Source organism: Neovison vison, chromosome 6 (genome assembly GCF_020171115.1).
Source record: "Neovison vison isolate M4711 chromosome 6, ASM_NN_V1, whole genome shotgun sequence".
Lineage (NCBI taxonomy): Eukaryota > Metazoa > Chordata > Mammalia > Carnivora > Mustelidae > Neogale > Neogale vison.
In genome coordinates, this window is record NC_058096.1 from 95,299,021 (window position 1) to 95,319,742 (window position 20,722).

The 20,722-nt window shown below is 39.6% G+C and overlaps 1 protein-coding gene across 5 annotated transcripts in view; it reads right to left on the reverse strand.

Moving 5' to 3' along the window:
* Nucleotides 1-20,722, reverse strand: part of TNIK (TRAF2 and NCK interacting kinase) — a 388,557-nt gene that overhangs the window by 126,661 nt on the left and 241,174 nt on the right. For all 5 annotated transcript variants that reach the window (XM_044251788.1, XM_044251786.1, XM_044251789.1 and 2 more), the window contains exons 4-5: nt 17,579-17,704; nt 1,598-1,708 (exon numbers count right to left, since the gene is read on the reverse strand). In XM_044251788.1, the coding sequence (XP_044107723.1) occupies nt 1,598-1,708; nt 17,579-17,704 (237 nt within the window). The remainder of the gene's footprint in view (nt 1-1,597; nt 1,709-17,578; nt 17,705-20,722) is intronic.

The window sequence follows — 20,722 nt, forward strand, 5'->3', positions numbered from 1 at the left end:
TGCTCTTAAGAGCTTTATTTTTTTTTAAAGAGCTTTATTTTTTTAAGAGCTTTATTTTTAATTTTTTAGCTTTATTTTATTTTTTAATCCTTTATATTTATATCTCTAATCAAGCTAGAATTAATTTTTGAGTATGGTATAAAGCATTTATCAAGTTTCATGTTTTCCCATGACTCTTCAGTTGACCAAGCACTATTTACTGAGGACAGCACCCTTGCACCCAGGCTTTGCAGTACTTCTTCTGCCATAAACCAGGTGTCCTGATAAAGTGAGTCTGTTCCTGAACTCTTGATTCTGTTCCCCTGGCCATTTGTCTATTCTTGTGACAATACCACTCTGTTTTATTTACTTAGTAGCTTTATAATAAGTCTCGCTAACTGGCAGCATAAATCCTCCAGCTGTCTCCTTCCTCTTCAAGATTGTCTTGCTATTCTTGGCAAGGCAATCTTTAAAACTCACCTTGTCATTATCCACAGCTATACCTAGAGGGATTTTGATGGGGAGTTCATTGAAACCATGGATCAAACCAGGGAGAAATCACTTCTTCACAATATTAAGTATTCTTATCTGTGAAATGGTATACACCTCCATTTGATTAAGGTCCTCTTTAATTCTCTCAGTAATATTTTGTGGCTTTCAGTGTAGAAGTCATTCACACCTTTCTGTAAATTTATTTCTAAGTATTTGACTTTTATGCTATTATAAATGTTGTTTTTAAAGTTCACTTACTGTTTTGTTTTGCCTAATGCGGTTTGAATATTTTTAATGTCTTACATCCACCCATCCATCCACCCATCCATCCATTCAGCAGAAGGTTGCTGCACATTTGCAGCACATAATCTTTCTCTCAAAAGTGCATCTTGGACACATCATGAAAATAGTTTTAACTTTTATTCCCTTAGATTAAGAAGGAAGAGCTTATAAATTAGATTGCCAAGCACATCTAGTAAGAATGCTCAGTGAACACACATTAGCCTCCAAATCAGTAGCAAGAGATAATCCAACTAGTCTGACTGAACTAAAATATGACCAACTATTTTCTTCTCTCTGAATTGATCTCAGTAAATATGATGCTATTGTCCAGATTGCCTGATTGAGATCAGTGGGCAAAACTGGACAGACATAGTCTTGTCCAGCTATTTTGATCAGCTTAACAGACAAACTCAAATAATTTTTTTTAATTTAAAATCAGTTAAACTAGATTCTATATGCTAAAATGGTAAATGTCATGTAATCCTTAATCTCGTTATAAACTTTCACAAATGGAAAATTCAAATGGAGTGATCAAAATACCTCTAAAAAATTCATTTCCTAAGTGAGACCTTATCTCTTTGATCTAAAATCAGATTTCTAATTGGAAATATCATGGGAAATGAATCCCTTGGTAAGGGAAGTCACAATGTTAATCCTCTAAATGAGTGTGCATGTAGCCTGTTCAGAATGGCTCTCGCCTTCATGGGAGCAGACCCTAAAACTACCACTACCACCATCACTATTAGAGCAAAGCTTTAAACACATATGCAGTACTTTTGTGAATGTCAGCAGAAGGTTGCTACAAAGTTCAACGCCTCCCAAGAGACTCTGTGTTGTCACTTACTCGTAAGATCTCCCTGCAGATGTATGCAATCCACTCCTCCTTCAAGGTGTTACCTTTCGTGTTCTTGATCAGGTCAGTGACAGAGCCAGCACCACAAAACTCCATCACCAACTGGCAAAGGAAGCAAACATGTCATGATTATAATCACACTTCATAGCTTCCACTGGGTTAAGAAAGCCTAAGTCATTCCAGCTGGCTGCTTTAGAATGCCATTCCTATAAAGAAGAAGTGATCAAACAACAGTATAGAAAACATAAACTTGAATCTTAATTTTTTTCCAAATGATAGAAAAGAAAGATTATTTTTAAATTTTTCAACCTAAAAATTATAATTGGAAATTGAGGAAAATCCCCATATTCTAAGTATTTTTTTTTAATGAGGGAAGCTAGGTGGTTCAGATGTAGTTGAGAATATCTCTGTGTTTTTATCCAGCAATTGATCTCATCTTTCCTACAAAAGTGGATCATTCCCCTGTCTCAAAGAACTATAGTTTTCTAGGCAATCTGACATTAGGACAATAAAGTGTACACTGTTTATGCTATTGGTTTGTAATTGGCACTGTAAACTGTCAGAATGGGGACTGTTTTTAATTAACTTCAGCAAATGTTCACAGGAGGTTAGACACATCAAATAAATTCAATAAACAATAAGCCTTAATTTAGCACCTTTCATCCAAAAAGCTTCAAGTTCTCTATAAATATAAACTCATTACAGCACTCAAGCAACTTTATCAAACAGGCAGAAAATAATCACCTCTCATTTAATGGGGAAGTAGAGACAAGAAAAGGAAAAGCAATTCATTCGATTTTACATTCATTTTCTAGCATTAAGAAACATTCATTTTCTTACTTTCTCCCTTTTCTTCAAAAAAAATAGAAAAAAGAAAGGTCTTCAACAAATGGCATCTTATTATTAAGTACTTATTTTTTTGTAATTATATGATAAGAATTCAGAATAACTAGCAATCGATCTCTGACCAGACACTAAAAACAACTAAAGTGGACCCACAATGAAATCACATTGATGGTTTTGGCTTTGTCCAAATGTACATTCTTTTTTTTTTAAAGATTTTATTTATTTATTTGACAGAGAGCGAGATCACAAGTAGGCAGAGAGGCAGGCAGAGAGAGAGGAGGAAGCAGGCTCCCTGCTGAGCAGAGAGCCCGATGCGGGACTCGATCCCAGGACCCTGAGATCATGACCTGAGCCGAAGGCAGTGGCTTAACCCGCTGAGCCACCCAGGCACCCCCAAATGTACATTCTTAACATCAACACCATGTATGCCTAGTAGAAACTCAGTGACACTCATGAAGTGAGTTTCATGAATGAGTTTCCAGTGCCTTTTCTGACTGGTCTAATGATTCCACAGAAGGTAGGGAAACCCTACCATCTTCTCGATACTACCAGCAGGAGTAAAGAGACTTCTCAGGACTTTTTGTAAGAAAATTTAAGAAGTACCACAATAGACCATACTGCAACCCAGTAACAGTTGTAAAATGATCACATGTGATAGTCAGGAAGCTATCAAAGACCATAGGTCATGTTAGAAAGAACTCAAGTATCAACCTGAAGAAGTTCTCACTGGCCAAAGATGGGAAGATTTGAGCATCGATAACAGTAACGACTGCAATGGCTTGAAACGCATTAAACTTACCCAAATGCATTAACAAACTGATAAATGGAGGGAAAGAATCAAGAATTTGTATTGCAATTCTTAGACAAATTTTAGCACTGGATAATTTGGTAATTAAAAGGGGCAAGTCTTCTCTTTATAAAATGCAGGCATTCCATGTAATAAATGAAGAGGACATAACAGAATCAAAATATAACTATTTTATAGTCCCTGACAAACTAATGAATTTAAAAGCTGATTCTCAATGGCTGTTAACATAATAAACATAAGAAGTAACCAGACATTATTTGCTTCTTGATTAGCATAATAACATCACCTAAGAAGTAGCCTTGCCAGAAACAAACAAAAAACAAACCAAAAAACCCCAGAATCTGAGCAAGCGTCTGGTTCCAACTACCAAATTACAGAAAATTCAGAGAACTGAGGAACATGTTACCTCATGGGGATACAATTTAGAAAATCTAGAACAGGAAATTCCACAGGGCAAATGACCCATTTACTTCAACAAATAAATTGCAAGAAGGAAAAAAGAAGATGGAGGGGATATTTATAGACTTAAAAACATTAAAAAGATATACCAACAATTTGCAAGGGATGCGACTTATCCTGATAGGAGTTTTTCCCCCAAAGCTCTTAAAATTTTTGAGGCAATTAGAGCTTTGAATACAGACTAGATATTTGATTATACTAAAGAAACATGAGGGTTTTTGGAAGTGTGATAATGGTACTGTGGTTATGTAAAAAAAGAGTTCTTTTTATGTTTTTTAAAGATTTTATTTATTTACTTGACAGAGAGAGAGAGATCACAAGTAGGCAGAGAGAGGGGGAAACAGGCTCCCTCCTGAGCAGAGAGCCTAATGTGGGGTTTGATCCCAGGACCGTGAGATCATGACCTGAGCCGAAGGCAGAGGCTTAACCAACTGAGCCACCCAGGCGTCCCGATACCCAATTTTTTTATCAACATGGATGGGACTGGAAGAGATTATGCTGAGTGAAATAAGTCAAGCAGAGAAAGTCAATTACCATATGGTTTCACTTACTTGTGGAACATAAGGAATAACACGGAGGACATGGGCAGATGGAGAGGAGAAGTGAGTTGGGGAAATCAGAGGGGGAGAAGAACCATGAGAGACTTGGACTCTGAGACTCTGAGAACAAACTGAGGGTTTTGGAGGGGAGGGGGGCGAGGAGTTGGGTGAGCCTGGTGGTGGGTATTAAGGAGGGTACATATTGCATGGAGCACTGGGTGTGGTACATGAACAATGAATTTTGGAACACTGAAAAAATAAAATAAAATTACAAAAAAAGAATATATAAAGGATACTTACAGATCAACAACAAAAATAAAAATAACATAATTTAAAAATGAGCAAAAGGCTTGAATAGACATTTTTCCAAAGAAGATATACAAATTACCAACAATCACATGAACTGATGTCTAACATCAATAGTCTTAGGAAAGTGCAAATCAATGGGATAATCAGGTGATGGGCATTAAGGAGGGCACGTGATGTGATGAGCACTGGGTGTTATAGGCAGCTGATAAATTGTTGAACACTATATCTGAAACTAATAATGTACTATATGTTGGCTAATTGAATTTAAATTAAAAAAGGGAAAGTGTAAACCAAAAGTCACAATAAGATACCACTTTACACCTACTAGGATAGTTACAATAAAAAAAAAAAGGCAGAAAATAACAAACGTTGCCAAGGATGTGGAGAAATTGCAACCCTTGTATACTGCTGGGAGGAATGTGAAATGTTGCAGTCACAGACAGTTCGATGGTTCCACAATAGGTTAACACAGAACTGCATTATGACCCAGTCTGTCCATGCCTGGGCGTATGCTCTAAAGGATTGAAAACAAGTATTCAAACAAAAACTTGCAATCGAATGTTCAAAGCACCAGTATTCACAATAGACAAAAGGTGGAACTAACCAAAATGTCCACTATCAGATGAATAAACAGAATGTGGTATATCCATATAGTAGAGTATTATTCTGCTATGGAAAGGAAGGCTGTAGTGATGCCTGGTACAACATGGATGACTCCTGAAAACATTACACTTACTGAGAGAAGGACCAAAAAGGCTATGTACTGCATAAATGCATTTATATGAAATGTCCAGAAAGCAGAGGAGTGACTGCCAGGCACGATGGGGAGGGAAGAATGGTGCTGAAGGGGTACAGAGTTTTCTTTTGGGGTGATGGAAAAGTTCTGGACCTGCATAGCGGTAATGGCTGCACAGTACTATGTACTTAAGGTCACTGAATTATATATTTTAAAATGGTTAAGATGCTAAATTTTATGTTATACATACTTAGAATTTAGAAAAAGTGAGATGAGAAGATTGGTTTCAAAATAATAGTAGAAGGGAAGAAGGGGGTGAGCATGTGTTTGGGGCAGGATGGGTGGTAGTTGGGCTAGTTTGGGGCACATCGGTATCCATTATATTGTTCTCTTTACAGTTGTGTGTTTGGGGGATTCTCTATAACACAGAGTTAAAGAAAATCCTATGATGTAGTGATAGGCAGCAGGCCAACCAAAGGAACATCCTTGCATAGAAAGAAAATATCTTCTCCAACGAGCAAAATAAGTGTGTGCCCCTTCTCAAATCCTGTTTTGAAGGAACACAGTGACCAGACCTCCCACAAATGCCTCCATTGCTCGTCTATCAGCTAGAGAACACGTCCCACCACTGAGCCCCATTAGGCCACGTAATTATAGTTCCCAAGGAAAGCAGTGGAAGCCCAGTGGCTCCAGTCTTTTAAAATTAGATTGGACAAAATACTTTCAAATATTCAGTAGGAAACAATCCGGCCCTAGCCAGGCACTAATGTCAGTGATTTCTATAATTTGCTTCTCTATTCAGCTCCAGCTGAAGGCTGCTAAAGTCTTTTCATCTCACTACGGAATGAAATGATTGTTAAATTATGTAATGGGATTTAAAAAAAAGAAAGAGCGAGAGAGAGAGAGAGAGAGCAAGGAAGAAACCAGCATTTGCCAGCAACTAGATCTTGGAGCCGCACAGCAACACAGATAATTACCTCCACCAAGCAGCAGGGACCCTCCCTCGCCACAAGTAACCTCATCACATTAATAAACAGAAACAGGGCTCAACATGCCAAGCCCAGCAGCGGTAAGTCAATAACTTCCCATCCCACAAGCAAGAAATGATGGATCATTAATGTTCTCCCCAAAAGAAAGTTCTAAAAGAGTTGGCACTGGGGCAACACTACTTGCTCACATTTACTGAGAATTTGCCACTTGCCAGGTGCTGAGCTCAGTGATTTGCAGCTACTGTTTCATTAACTCTCTTTCCCTTCAATCCCCTTTTCCTTATTTACTTGGAAATGGAGCTTAGTTATCCAGGTCTGCAGCCTTACCCGGAGTCTATATACTCATTAAGTATGTACAGCAGAGTGAAAGCATGGTGATCTCTCAAGTATTAGTTGTGTGACCTTGGGCATGCCTGTTTTCTAATCTCCCTGGGCTTTGCACCCGACTCCCAGCACTGTAAAATGCAAAATAAAATAAAATAAATAAAATATATGTTTGATGTGAATATTGTGTGTCTGTGAGTGTAAAACTCCTAGCAGCCCCAAATCTTAAACTATACTTACCACTTATATCTTAAATTATATTTATTACTTTTTATCTATTGCTCTGTTTGTACGTTCAGGGGGAAAAAAAAATGACAAAGAGTTTCCAACTTGAAAGGTGGTACCAATAGCTTCCCCAAATCCACTTCACCTTGGTGGTGAAGAATGACTGACAGGTGCTTATAAAGGGCATTGGGCACCTGTGTTTCTGAAACCCCTATTAATAAAGAAGCACAAAGGAAACAAGTCCTTTTATCAAGCTTGTATCTCATGGCAAGAAGAAACAGATCTTTTTATTTGGAAGGCTGGCGAGGAGGAGGGAGAGGTTTAGAAGGAATGGAACATTTGAAATGCTCATTCAACGCCACCTAAACAACTGGGTCAGAGAACAGGATATGCCTATGTGTCACTTGGGAAGAGAGAAGGATGGCTAGGCTAAAGGTGAGGACAGAACCAAGCTCATGCAGGATGGGGGTCGGACCTGGACCTAGAACTGGAACCGTTCCGCCGAGGAGATATTTAAGAAATAGCACAGCAGGGATGCCTGGGTGGCTCAGTTGGTTAAGCATCATGATCCCAGTGTCTTGGGATTGAGCTGTATGGCCGGCGGGCTCTCTGCTCAGAGGGGAGCCTGCTTCCTGCTCTCCCTCTGCCCCTACCTCTGCTTGTGTTTTCTCTCTCTCTCTCTCAAATAAATAAATAAAATCTGAAAGAGAGAGAGAGAAAGAGAAAGAAAAAAGAAAGAAAGAAAGAAAGAGAGAGAGAGAGAGGAAGAAAGGGCGGGCATAGTGTAGTGTGACCCAATTAAGAGGGTAAGGATTGCTTGGATGACTTGGACATGGTAGTTATTTTTATCTAAATCAAAAAGGTAAACTTTTAAAAACAAAGCGTTCTAACATATGTCTGACTTACATGGTTGTTCATCATGTATTTTTGCCAGTTGTCTTCTATTTCTGACCAAGAAGATGTTTTTTCTTAGACATTGTAGAGGGAGGGGACATTATTTAAGTAAAAGATCTTGGGTCTCAGCTGGGCCCAGGGGGAATTTTGGAAGCACTGTCTGAGCCTGCCCTAAGCTCACCTCTTCATCGGGAGGGGCCTTCAGGAGGGAGTCACCTGCTGTGGTCACTTGTCACCTGCGCTTTCCAACCCCAATCACCGCTGAAGGAAATTTAAAACGTTTATCCTTAGAGCCAGTGTAAGAAGCTTAGAATGATTGCTGGGGTCCCTACACTATTTGCTTATATGCTAGTTAACTGGTTTTAAGCTCCCATAACATGAAACAATGCCTCAAGATATTTTAAAACTGCAGGAGCTAGCCAAAAATAGCTTGATTAGTTCTCCCCAAAAGTCACTAGTCAGTCAGTCACCCACACAAATAACTAACTACTAACAGATCCCTTCTTTTTTATAGGAAAAGGAGGGACAAGAGACAGGCGAGAGGAAGAAGAGGAGGGAGCAGGAAGTCGAAGGCCCGCCTAAAATGAGAGAAGTCTGAACGCAGGAACAGAAGGAGTACCCTAAGAAGAGGGTAGGAAATATAAACATCCAAGAATTCACAGCTCTGCTAAAGATCAGCCCATTGACCTTGAAGGCCCAGAAACATCAGTAAGGCACAAGATATTTTTATCATGTGTGGCCGGGAATAGCCACAGATCTCAACTGCACGGTTTATGAAGGTGTAAACAAAACCAGTACTTTGTTACATAGAATGCTGCCTCACTTGCCAGAGATAGTTGAAAGTCCCACAAGATCAAACACATGTGTATAGAAGTACAAGAATTGGAGGCATACCTATGAAACATATTTATCATTTAAATCTACTTCTGTAGGGGCGCCTGCGTGGCTCAATGGGTTAAGCCTCTGCCTTCAGCTCAGGTCATGATCTCAGGGTCTTGGGATTGAGCCCCACATAGGGATCTCTGCTCAGCCGAGAACCTGCTTCCCCCCCTCCCCTGCCTGTCTCTCTGCCTACTTGGGACCTCTGTCTGTCAAATAAATAAATGAATAAATAATCTTAAAAAAAAAATCTACTTCTGTAAAGGTAAGGTAAAACTGTTGGGAATTTCAAATTTGAAAAAGCAACGCAAACAATCCTTTGCATTCATTTTTAAACTAGCACGTATTTGAAAGAAAAAAAAAATTCTTTTGGCGTGTACATATTTTTAGACTTGAAAGAAAAGTGCTTGAACTATAAATTCTAAGTTTTCCAAAGATTAAAAAATTGAGTCCCCAGGACGTGAAGTGTCCCCAAACTTTGTTGATATAGTTTCTGAATAATGAACAACTTTTTATAACTGAGAATGACAATGGCAGTTATATGGAGTCAAATGGTATTTTTTAGCCACAAGAAGCCACTAGAAAGGCTCTAATATGAATGGTCACTGGTCATCAAGTCTAAGGAGAGAGTGTCTCAGAGTCAGCATAGCGGTATTCAAGGAATGAGGGACGTTAGTTGCATCATGTATTTGATTTCCGGTGCTCAGATTTCTCAGTATGCATGCAAGATCTGCTGGAGATTTTTTCCTGTTAGAAGTAAAGCATTATATGTCCATTCTGGGACCCGCTCACAGAAACTAACCTTATTAAGGCTATACGAAATGTTTAGCTCTGCTGGTCAGAATGTTACACCCAATAGAAGAACGTGGGGAGTGGATGGGAAAGCAAGCTTTCAAACAAGTAAAAATAGGAAAAGAAAATAAAATACTAGCCTTAGAGGATTTATGATTAAACATCTTAATGGCTGAGGATTTGAGAAGCACAGACCTCAGCTCAGAATTCATCTAGAAAAGGAACTGGAGGTTTGTGTAGCCCGATAGTGGAATAACTTTGGGCACACAGAAGTCTTCCTTCTGCTTGGGTGGAAAGCAGTTTAAGCACAATTCAAATGAAAGTCATTGGGATAAAAGAAGAAATCATTTGTATATTCTTGTCACAGAATCACCCACCATTAATTCATAAAAATGGTTCGTTTAAAGCTGACATCAGGCCCTATTGCAATGTATTAAATTAGGAATGGCTTTTCACTCTGTTTATACCTAAGTAGCATATCCTGTCTCATAGGTTATGCAATAGGGCAGCTCTGAGTCTGGGAACCTGGTTACGATCACTCCTCCTAATATTTTAGGCACTCCTCTAATTACCAAAGTTAGTCTTTCAAAAATTTCTACTCACAAACAATGAGACTCGGTCCCTTCTTCAGACAAATGACCTGGGTTCTACATATATGAAGGGGGAGTTCTTTAGTTCTATAAGTGACAGATACTGATTAAAACAAGGGGGTAAAAAAGTAAAGAAAAGAAAAGAAAGCCTCATTTCTGATACATAGAACTCAAAAAAGAGAAATTTTAAATTGTTCAAAAGACTCAGCTTCAGGTGGCTTGAATTTTTATAATGCTACCCACAGCATTTAAATCTTAAAACAACCATCAGTGCAAGCAGGCCTGATCTTTTGCCAGACAGGATGCCACGACAAATGTAAACTATACTAGACCTAGGTTTGGGGACGGTGGCCAACATCACCGAAGATTCTAGAAGGGTTCTCATGGGTACATCTTGGTATCTTACCCCCAGATGACGTTATGCAGGAGCTCGACAAGTAATGTCAGTGCATGAAGCTGAGCGTGTGTGGAAGGCCACAGGGAGCACTGGGACCTCTGTCCAAACTGGAGTGGGCATGTGATCCCCAAACAGCTCACACATCCTGTGGCTACTGGGGGTTTTGAGCTCAGCATTCCCATATCATCCTATTTTTCAAACCTGCTCAAGGAATCCAGACTTTTGTGTGAAACTGTCTGATATTTTTCTAATATTGGCATAATTAAAACACCACCACCTTATATGAATCAAACTAAATACATTCACCTGGACAGTATTTAGCCGCTGGGCTGACAATTTGAAAACCCAGACCTATCCTAACATTGCTTTTTTTTTTTTTTTTTAAAGATTTTCATTTATTTATTTGAGAGAGAGAAAGATGGAGAAAGACAGAGGGAGAAAGAGAGAACGAGCAGGAGGTGGGGCAGAGGAAGAAGCAGACTCCCTGTTGAGCAGAGAGCCTGACTCAGGACTCCCTCTGAGGACCCTGCGATCATGACCCAAGTGAAAGGCTGACACTTAACCGACTGAGCCACTCAGGTGCCCCTGCCATTTTTCTTTAAGTTACTGTTTTTATGGGGCGCCTGGGTGGTTCAGTGGGTTAAAGCCTCTGCCATCAGCTCAGGTCATGATTCCAGGGTCCTGTGATTGAGCCCCACATTGAGCTCTCTGCTTGGCAGGGAGCCTGCCTCCCCATCTCTCTCTGCCTGCTTCTCTGCCTACTTGTGATCTCTGTCTGTCAAATAAATAAATAAAATCTTAAAAAAAAAAAAAGTAACCATTTTTATAAGGAAGAAACTGAATGTCAGAGATGCTGCCTGTGCCATTATTAGAACCCAGGTCTCTGTATTCCAGGTCAGGTTTCAGCCCATTGCTACAATGTCCCCAAAATGCATACCCCATAATTTGTGATCTCTTAGCTCTGCAAGGCAATACTGTTGCAATCTAAGGAATGGCTTATGGAGACTCTGCAGTACAGAAATCTGGTGTCTTACTATTTTACTCCCCTGCATTTCCAAAGCTAGTCAGAAATATATTATATTTGGGGTGCCTGAGTGGCTCAGTGGGTTAAGCTTCTGCCTTTGGCTCAGATTATGATCTCAGGGTCCTGAGATCGAGTCCTGCATCAGGCTGTCTGCTCAGTGGGGAGCTTGCTTCCCCCTCTTTCTCTGCCTGCTTCTCTGCCTACTTGTGCTCTCTCTCTCCCTCTCTGTGAAATAAATAAAATCTTAAAAAGAAAAGGGATGTATTATTTTTATAAGATAGTCTAGCCCTGTGATTGTGGTGGTATCAGAAGAGAGATAAAAATATGCATGATTTCACTTTCTAATGTCGGAAAATTGGTGTACTCCATGGATGCTACTCGTCGCTCCCTCCCGGTGCCTGAATGGTATGCAGCAGAATGGAGAGCGGCTCCCCACCAAGGCAAGGCGGATTGAGATGGCCGTGTAGTGTGACAGAGCTTGCTTGTTTCCAAGAGATCAGAATCTTTATTGAAAGTGCTCCCTTTTTTGATTTCCGGTTCAGGCCCACAGCAGTTGATAAAGTAGAATTACTTAGCCATTATCAGAAGTAGTTGTATTTCCGCAAAGAGATGGTACTAAACAAGAATTTATCACTACAACAAGACTGATAGAAATCGCACAGATTATAATTCAATCAGACACCTAAAACAGCACACATATTGGCTGGTAGGCTATGTGCAAAACCTCCAGCCACAACAAAAGAAACAACAGGGGGATATTTCACGTAGTCTGAATACTGGGAATAAAGATTATTCGCAAGTGGTGTTTTGGGTGGCCACAGGTTTATCTCTATAAAATTCGCAATAACATTTTATATACATGCAGTCCTAACAGAATGCCGTTAGTCCAAAGAGTCAACTCTCTGTGACCTTTCCCGGCAGGTTTAATATACTCTTCCAAGCATATTTCCCAAACTTCTCATCAGTCTTATTAGTAACTAGCTGGTCCTCCTACCTCTTTGAAAATTGAGGAACTGAGGAATGGAAAAGGTTAGAGGTGAAGTCAAAATAATTGAAACCCAAAGCCTCAGTCCTATTTGGAACACCAACTTTTGATATCAAAACTATTTTTTGCAATTAAAAAAAAAAAGAATGTAGAACTCAAGGGCTCCATTCTACCATCGGACAGCCTGGGGTTGGCTAACCCACTGGCTTTATCCCCCACCAGCTGGGAGACCCTGGGCAGATTTCCTAACTTCTCTGAGCCAAATTTCCTTGTCTGAAAAGTGGAAATAATGATACTAACTAATTCTAGAGTGGCTGTAAATGTCTGATGATATGACAATGCAAAAACACAAAAACTTGGCATGTGATAAGCAAGCAATAAATATTACCTGCTACTGTTATTCTTAACCTGGAATGGCTCGAATTTAGTGAGTCAGAGGCCTTGGAATAACTACACACTACCATATCCTATAATCGAGTTTCCACCAATATTGTAATCTGGTATTGATTTCCTAATTATTATGTTTCTATTCTGCCTTGATGTTTCCAAGATCTCCCTTAGTTTTTTGTCAAATAGTAAGAGCACAACTAGAAAAAGAAGATGCTCTTGTCCTCGGGGGCATTTCATGGCTTTGGATTTTCATCTCCAGTGACACAGAAACTATTGGATGATTAGGGACAAGGGAATGGACAGACCAGTCCTCTGCAGGAGCACCAACTGATAAAAGCTAGGTCCTCTGTCTTCCAAGCAGAACATGAGGCCCGTATGTTTAATCGCAGGTGGGAAAATGGAATGTGAAGGCCTGGGTCCTCTCACGGGGCCTGGGTTTGGGAGGGATCACTACTGCAGATGTCCCCTTCTTGAAGCTGGCAAAGCAGACATCTTTCCCATGGTCTGGAAGGCCCTGCGTGATCTGGCCCCATGTCTCATCTCCCCCTGTTTCTGGTCACATCACTCCCATTGTTATTCTCAGAAAACACCCGGTTTGGAAGGCCCTTCTGTGAGTTATCTACCATGGGGCTACCCCTGCCTGCAACCCTATCGAACTTCCTCTGCTCTACGGGTCAGCGGCAGCATCTTCTGCAGTTTTCTTACTAATTATGTACATTGTCTGTAGTAGGAGGATAAGCTACATGTAAGTAGGGGCTTCCTCCGATGTTGTTCACTGATAGAGCCTAAGTGCTCAGAAGAGTGCCTTGTGCTAGCAAGCGCTCGCTATATGTTTGTGGGATGAATGAATGGGTGGATGGTGAATGAATAAATGAACATATACTCATGGAGACTCTGGATTCCCAACAGCCACCGTTGTCTTCATGGAAGGAGCAACTGGCCAAGGCGAGAACTGGCAGGTAGCAACGGGTCCCAGGGGTACAAAAGCTCCAATTCGCTCCATGCAGATGCAAATAGGCATGCTGCTTTCTCCCAGTGCCAGCTGGAAAATGGACTGCGGGTTTCACTTATTTAAAAAAACATAAAACAAACTTCCAGGACCTTTCCCAGCACTTCAGGCCAAGCTAAACCGTCACAATTCAGGACGCCTGCATTCATCCACTAATGAGCTTTGAGGCCCTGGGAAAGTCAATGAACTTCATGGGGACCCAGCAAATGAAAGGACAACTAATTTTCTTTCCAACTTAAAAAATCACAGACTCAGGAAAAGGGTAAAAACCAGTCAATCCCTGCTTGACCACTCCTCTCTTCCCTTCAACCAATGATTTCCAAATAAATACGGAGGTTTTAACAATTCACTTTCACAAGAAAACTGACAACATCCTATCGGGCCCATCTCATGAAAGAAACGATATTACTAGTGGGGTGTGACTCAGCTTGTATTCCTGCAGGTGATTCCTGAAGGTCATGGCTCCAAAGCCACATTTATGCTTTCTTTTTCCCTGGGAACCATGCCCCGACCAAACCAAACATGTCTCTCCCGAGAGGGCTCCAATAGCTATCATTCTCCACTTGTTACCTGCTGAAGCTTATAGCGATATGGGGTCACTATTAAAAAGCTAGATTCTTGATGATGTAGAAATCCTTTAAGGAATACAGAGATATTCCAAACTGCATCATCTCATCATTTCTGTTGAACCCAGAGGCCACAGATAAACTGAGCTTTCCGAGTAGAAATCTGATTTATACCAATACTATAAGCAACCAAGTTTGCAGAAATGATGATCACTTTCCTTTACAGACCAACTATTTTGTTGCCATTGTACACCCAGCATGTTCCTAGCACTGAGGACACTGAGATGCAAACCACACCATCCTCGTCCTCAGGGAGCTGGCTGTCTATGAGGAATAAAGATAGCCCCAAGAGAAACAAATAAAAAATGAAGGCAGAGAAATGGCTCTCATGTTCAAGTTAAAAGAAAGTTTAGAAGGAAAAAAAAAGTAGACATAAAAAAGAAAAAAATTCTCAAAAATTAAATTACTGAAATGAATACCCAGATAAAAAATATCTTCAACACCATTGGTATGTATTATTCTAGACAACCCATCATTTATATATATAGGTGGGCAGATACATTTTTTCCTTTTTCTTCCATTTTTTCACAAAAATAAAAATGTGTTTTATCTAATCACGGCATTTTTAAAATGGATTAAAAATACCCATTATAGGGGCGCCTGGGTGGCTCAGTGGGTTAAGTCGCTGCCTTCGGCTCAAGTCATGATCTCAGGGTCCTGGGATCGAGTCGAGCATTGGGCTCTCTGCTCAGCAGGGGGCCTGCTTCCCTTCCTCTCTCTCTGCCTGCCTCTCTGCCTACTGTGATCTCTCTCTGTCAAATAAATAAATAAAATCTTAAAAAAAATATCCATTATAATAGTTAATTGTTTATCCATTATAAATATAAATCTACAGCATTTTAACTGGTTGATACGTCCTTTCATAGTGTCCCTCAACGGACTTACTTTAAGCAATTACTTATTGGCTAACTTCTACATACATCTTGATGTAGTTGCCCAAATATTTATTTAGGATACATTCTTTTATATCTGTGTGTTTATCCACAGGTATTCCCAATTGTCCTTAAGTAAAGAGAGTACCAACCTCCAATCTCCATTTCCATAAGCAGGGGGTGTAAGTGTCCATTCCGTGTATATCATTAAAAAAAAGTCATTGCCAATCTACAAGTTAAGAAATGATATTTAATTCTTGTTTTCTTTTGCATTTATGTTCTTGGTATTTGAGAACATCTTTATAGATAATTGATATCTCCTACTTTGTTAATCGTTGTCTTGTTCTTAACTCAATCTTTCTCTTAGTCTCATATTTTACTATTGATTTATAAAAATTCTCCATCTCTAAAGGCTACTAAATTCTCTCTCATCATATACCAAATGGATGTTTTTCCTAAATCAGTTATCTGCATTTTTACTTTGTTTATTATTATTATTATTATTATTGTAATGGGAAACCTTAAGAAATGTATATGGGCAAGTTCATCAAAATTCTGTTTTGTGGATATGCCCTTGATATATGCCCTCATATATCTTTCTTTAGTATTTTACAGTTACAACTATTTTTTCCTACTACTTTTACATTTTTAATTTTCACATTTACACCTACATTTAAGAGGGCATGATTAAAATCTTACTACAACTCTTTCAGAAATCACATAAGAATATATAGAATCAAGGTGATCATACAAAAAGGGTTTATTTACCCCAAAATACTTTTTTAATTCTAAATTTAAAGACAGGACTTATTGGGGGAAAAATAACCAGCAGCTCTTTTCACTTCCAAAGATTGTAATATTCAATTATCAAATGACATGAAAATCTTGTTATTTTTCTGAGCTAACATTATTATATTCCTTTTGGTCACCAACTCTATTCACTGTGCATGTTTTATCTTCTCAGCTGGACCACAAATGTCTTTTGCATTAAGAGAGTAGACTCAGATTCTTCAATAAATTATCCATGAAATAGTGGTCATGGGATCCACACAATTTAATATATAATTTGGCATATAGTAAGCTCTAATTAAATAAATTTTGTGTGTCAGACACATATTAAGAACTCTAGAAAATGAACAAGAGGATAAGTGGTTAAAAGCGTATTTTGTAAGTAATTAATCCCACAGCAACATATGGGACGAATAGATTCAAGATAGAGATGGATAGATCAAGTAGAAGTCTACAGCAAAATCTAGGCTTCCACTGAATGGGCCCACCAGCCTGAGGGACTAAGAGTGAGTGAAAGTTCCATGGACAGTAATCAGGAAGATGAGAAGAAAAGCAATCTGTGCAGGGCAAGGAGGGAGCAGTGATTTTGGTATCAGACGTACTGAATCTACTTTCAGAGGGACAGACTGTCAAAGATACAGGACTGGGGCACACAGCTAATGGGAAAGGAAAGCAACCTATGAGAGTACTTACACAGTATCACACTGTCTTAGGTATTTCACTCACAGAACTGGAATTTAAATTTCAGTCATCCATACATTAGTGATAGGCAAGGAAAAAGACTCCCAGAGCTTGGTTAGATCATGGCTCTGCCATTTCTAGCTACAAAGACCTTAGGGCAATTTACTTACTTGTACGCCTAAGTTTTGTCATCTAAGAAATGAGGAAACAAAAATGTCTCCCTCAAAGAGCTGGAATAAATGATATAATACATAAAAAGCAAATAGCATGATGCCTAAAATATAATTAAAACTCAATAAATGTACTAACTAGTGGAAAAACCAGAGAACTTAACAACTTGCTCTAGTGATGTTCTACATTAAGGGATAAAGGATAAAGATCCTTAAAAGATGGAGGGGCACTTAGGTGGCTCAGTCTGTTAGATGTCCGACCCTTGGTTTTGGCTCAGGTCATGATCTCGAAGACACAAGATCAAGCCCTGTGTCAGGCTCCACACACAGCATAGAGTCTGCTTTAGAGTCTCTCTCCTTCTCTCTCTGTCGCTCCCTAGCTTGCCCACACATGCACTCTCTCTCTCTCTCTGTGTCTCTAAATAAACAAATAAAATCTTAAAAAAAAAAAAAAGATGCTTAAAAGAAGGAGAGGTATATAGGGAAATGGGAAAAACCTTGAAAACACAATGTTATGGAAATCATGGGGCTAAGAGCTTCAAAGAAGTAGTTAATTAATCCAATGTGAGGATAGACGAACGAACCATTTGGCCCTGGTTGTTCTTCATGTAAAAAGCAAATCTGGATTGCACTACATACCCAAAGTTGGTCATCCATGCCTGGTGGGTTCTTTTTGATAAAAGCACCATAGTAAGTAGCAATATTCCGGTGATGAGAATATTTCTTCAACATGTTAATTTCTTGTTTGATTTCCTCCTCTTCATCCTGTATTAGAATAAAAATATTCTGTCATGAAAATCTGTTGTCCTTAGTTGGATTCTGTTTTTGTATCACTATTCATATCAACTATGTAATAAATTCTTTCTTAAGTTTTTTCTTTTGGGGGTGCCTTGGTGGCTCAGTCATTAAGCATCTGCCTTTGGCTGGGGTCATGATCCCGGGGTCATAGGATTGAGACCCACTTCGGGCTCCCTGCTCAGCAGAGAGCCTGCTTCTTCCTCTCCCACTCCCCCTGCTTGTGTTCCCTCACTCGATGTGTGTCTGTCAAATAAATAAATAAACAAATTTTTTTTTCTTCTGTGGTTGTAAACACATATAATTATTATATAACTTGACTTTCTCTCTTGACTACAAGGAAAAATATTACAAGACAATAAATTGGCAATCTAAGAGGGTCCTCTCTTTGTACAGCAAATAGGCATAGCATACAACCTGCTAGAAAAAGAAATTGCATCCTTTGACCTGGAAAAGATCAAGGTAGACAGACTATTGAGATAAAATTCACTCTTGGCTTCCAGGAACTATGTCCACTGAGTACCTACCACTGATCATATATGGTAGAGGAAAGATTGGGGAAAGGAAAAAAAAAAAGCAGTGTCTGAGATATAAAATTTGTTAGGTTCATTTTCTTTGAAGCCTACTTTTATTGAAGTAACTGACTGAAGATGATGAAAGTCAGATGGGAAAGAGAGAGAGGGTAGTTCCCTAGATCTGAGGAAGTTCACAAAACAGGAGTACTCATCTCACTTTCAGGAAACTAAACATAAAAAGAAAGGAGGAATGTGGTAGTGCCATGGATGTGAAAAGAGCTAACTCTCCTACAGACTAAGTTTCCTGATATTCAGGTCTCATTCATTCTGAATTTCAATTTGGAGTCCATCACCTTGGGCCACTTTAGGGAGCCCTAGCATTACTGTCGGAGTGTGCATGTGCTCTCCCATAATTTGATTTTGATATGTACACATTAACTGGACCATAAACCAGTATTTTATTTCGGAGATTGGTGGAAAAAAACTCCATCCCAGGAGAGTTGTTTTAGATGCAGAGGTAGCAACAGTGATCTCTGCATGTAGACTGCTGTATCACCTTTACCTGAAAGGCTGCCCATGCTGTGTCCCTGTCTGTCCCCTTCCATCTTGGGCTGCTCAGCCTCACTTCAGTGTATATGGTGTCATGCCTTTCTGTGGTCTTCCATGGAATCTTTTTCCCCTTGCTCATCTTCACATAATTTTTACTCATTATTCCTACTGACTTTATATGAACTCCTTAGGATGTCTTCCCTAATTCTCTCAGGCCATGTCAAGTCCCCACCTCACCCCTCATCGCTTTATCTTATCTACCCCCTACACTTAACACTTGCACCATATTGGTCTTGGTGAGGAGATATGTCATAATTGCTCTTTTACTTGACTCTCTTCTTCATGGATTGTAAGCCCTCCTCTGCCTTCAGGTCTCTGTTACAGAGTCCCTTCCCCAGCAAAACTCCCTGATCTGTTTCACTTGGTTTGAGCCTCGTGGATCATCATGTGTCTCTCCCTTTGTGGCACCTTTCCACATTTATCCCTCTGACCATTTGATCAAACTCTCTCTTCCTCATCAGCCCATAATAACTGTAAACACAGGAACGGTGCCTGCTTTTGCTCTTTGTAACACGCCTCGCACCAGGCAAAGTGCCTGTGAGGAAACATGAATAAAAGAATGAACACCTGCAAAAGATGAGCTGCTTATAGCAGCGTTAGTGGGGCTTGAAAGGAAATGGTAAGAATGAGATGAGAAGAATGGTGAAATGCTGACATTTCCTGACCATGCAAAAATAAGTTTCAGCGAAAAACAATGGAGATTTGCCAACCTAGGAGAACGAAACATGTTACACGTCACATGGGTTAACAAAATTGAAGACGAGGTGATCTCAAAATAGAATGTACAACCGGGGCGCTGAGCTGAGGAAAAGCATGTGGCCCTTATGGTGAGGAGGGGAGTTGAGGAGGGAGGGGATGGCATACCGCTGATCACTGGGTTCTTTCCTGCAACTATCAAGAAACTACTTATGCCTTCGCCATTGGCCTGGGGAGGGACTGACCTTCACTGATCTTCCACTTGACAAAGGGTCACCACAGCACACCTCAGATGTCTTACTGTGGTGCATAATGAGCTATTTTAAACCTACCATGTGAGGCCAAATTATTGTGGACAAATGCAGGATGTGAGCAGTACTTTGGGGAAGCCTAAACAGAAGGGGGAGAAAACAGACCTGAGGGTTTCTGTGGGCAGCCTGGTATCGACTGCTGCTTCCATTAAAGAGGCAACTACATGAGGCAATAAAACACCCTTCTCTCTCCCACGGCAGCCTGCCGGTCTCACCTTCAGTCATTCTTAGCAACAAGTTGGTTCTACAAGCATTGCTGCCAGCCTCCTAGGTTCTTAAGAGGATGGAGGGTAATGTAGGAGAATCCACTGGGTGGGGACTATAGTGTCTTAGAAAAAGTTTACTGTACTATTACGAAAATAAGAATTTATGAAACAGTTAAATAATAGTATAATTCAATATATAGTTAAATCCAAAATAAATAGTTTTAGAGAACAGAATGAAGGCAGCAGCTCTCTATCACTTTGCAAAGGTAAACTGAGGCAATATGAAAATGAAGAAAGCATAGGGACTGAGTCAGAAAAATGAGGGTGGGCAGGTGGGGTGTATGTTCTCTTTGGGCTCCATGATCTTAGGAAAGTAACCTATCTTTTACAATGTCAGTTTTCTCTTCTATAATTAGATAGAGATTTTATAATAGAATTTTATTATAAGCCCCAGTCTTCTGTGATATTTGAATGAAGTATGTGAAAGTTATAAAGTGTAATACAAAAAAACATTATTTTTAATCTTGTCAACCAAAAAATTAAAAAATAACAACAGTGGAAGAGCAGGAATGGAGGTATCTTGAATTTTAGTTTAAATTGCATGGTTTCTAAACACAATTATGGAACCACTGTGGGTCATTGCTATGTAGC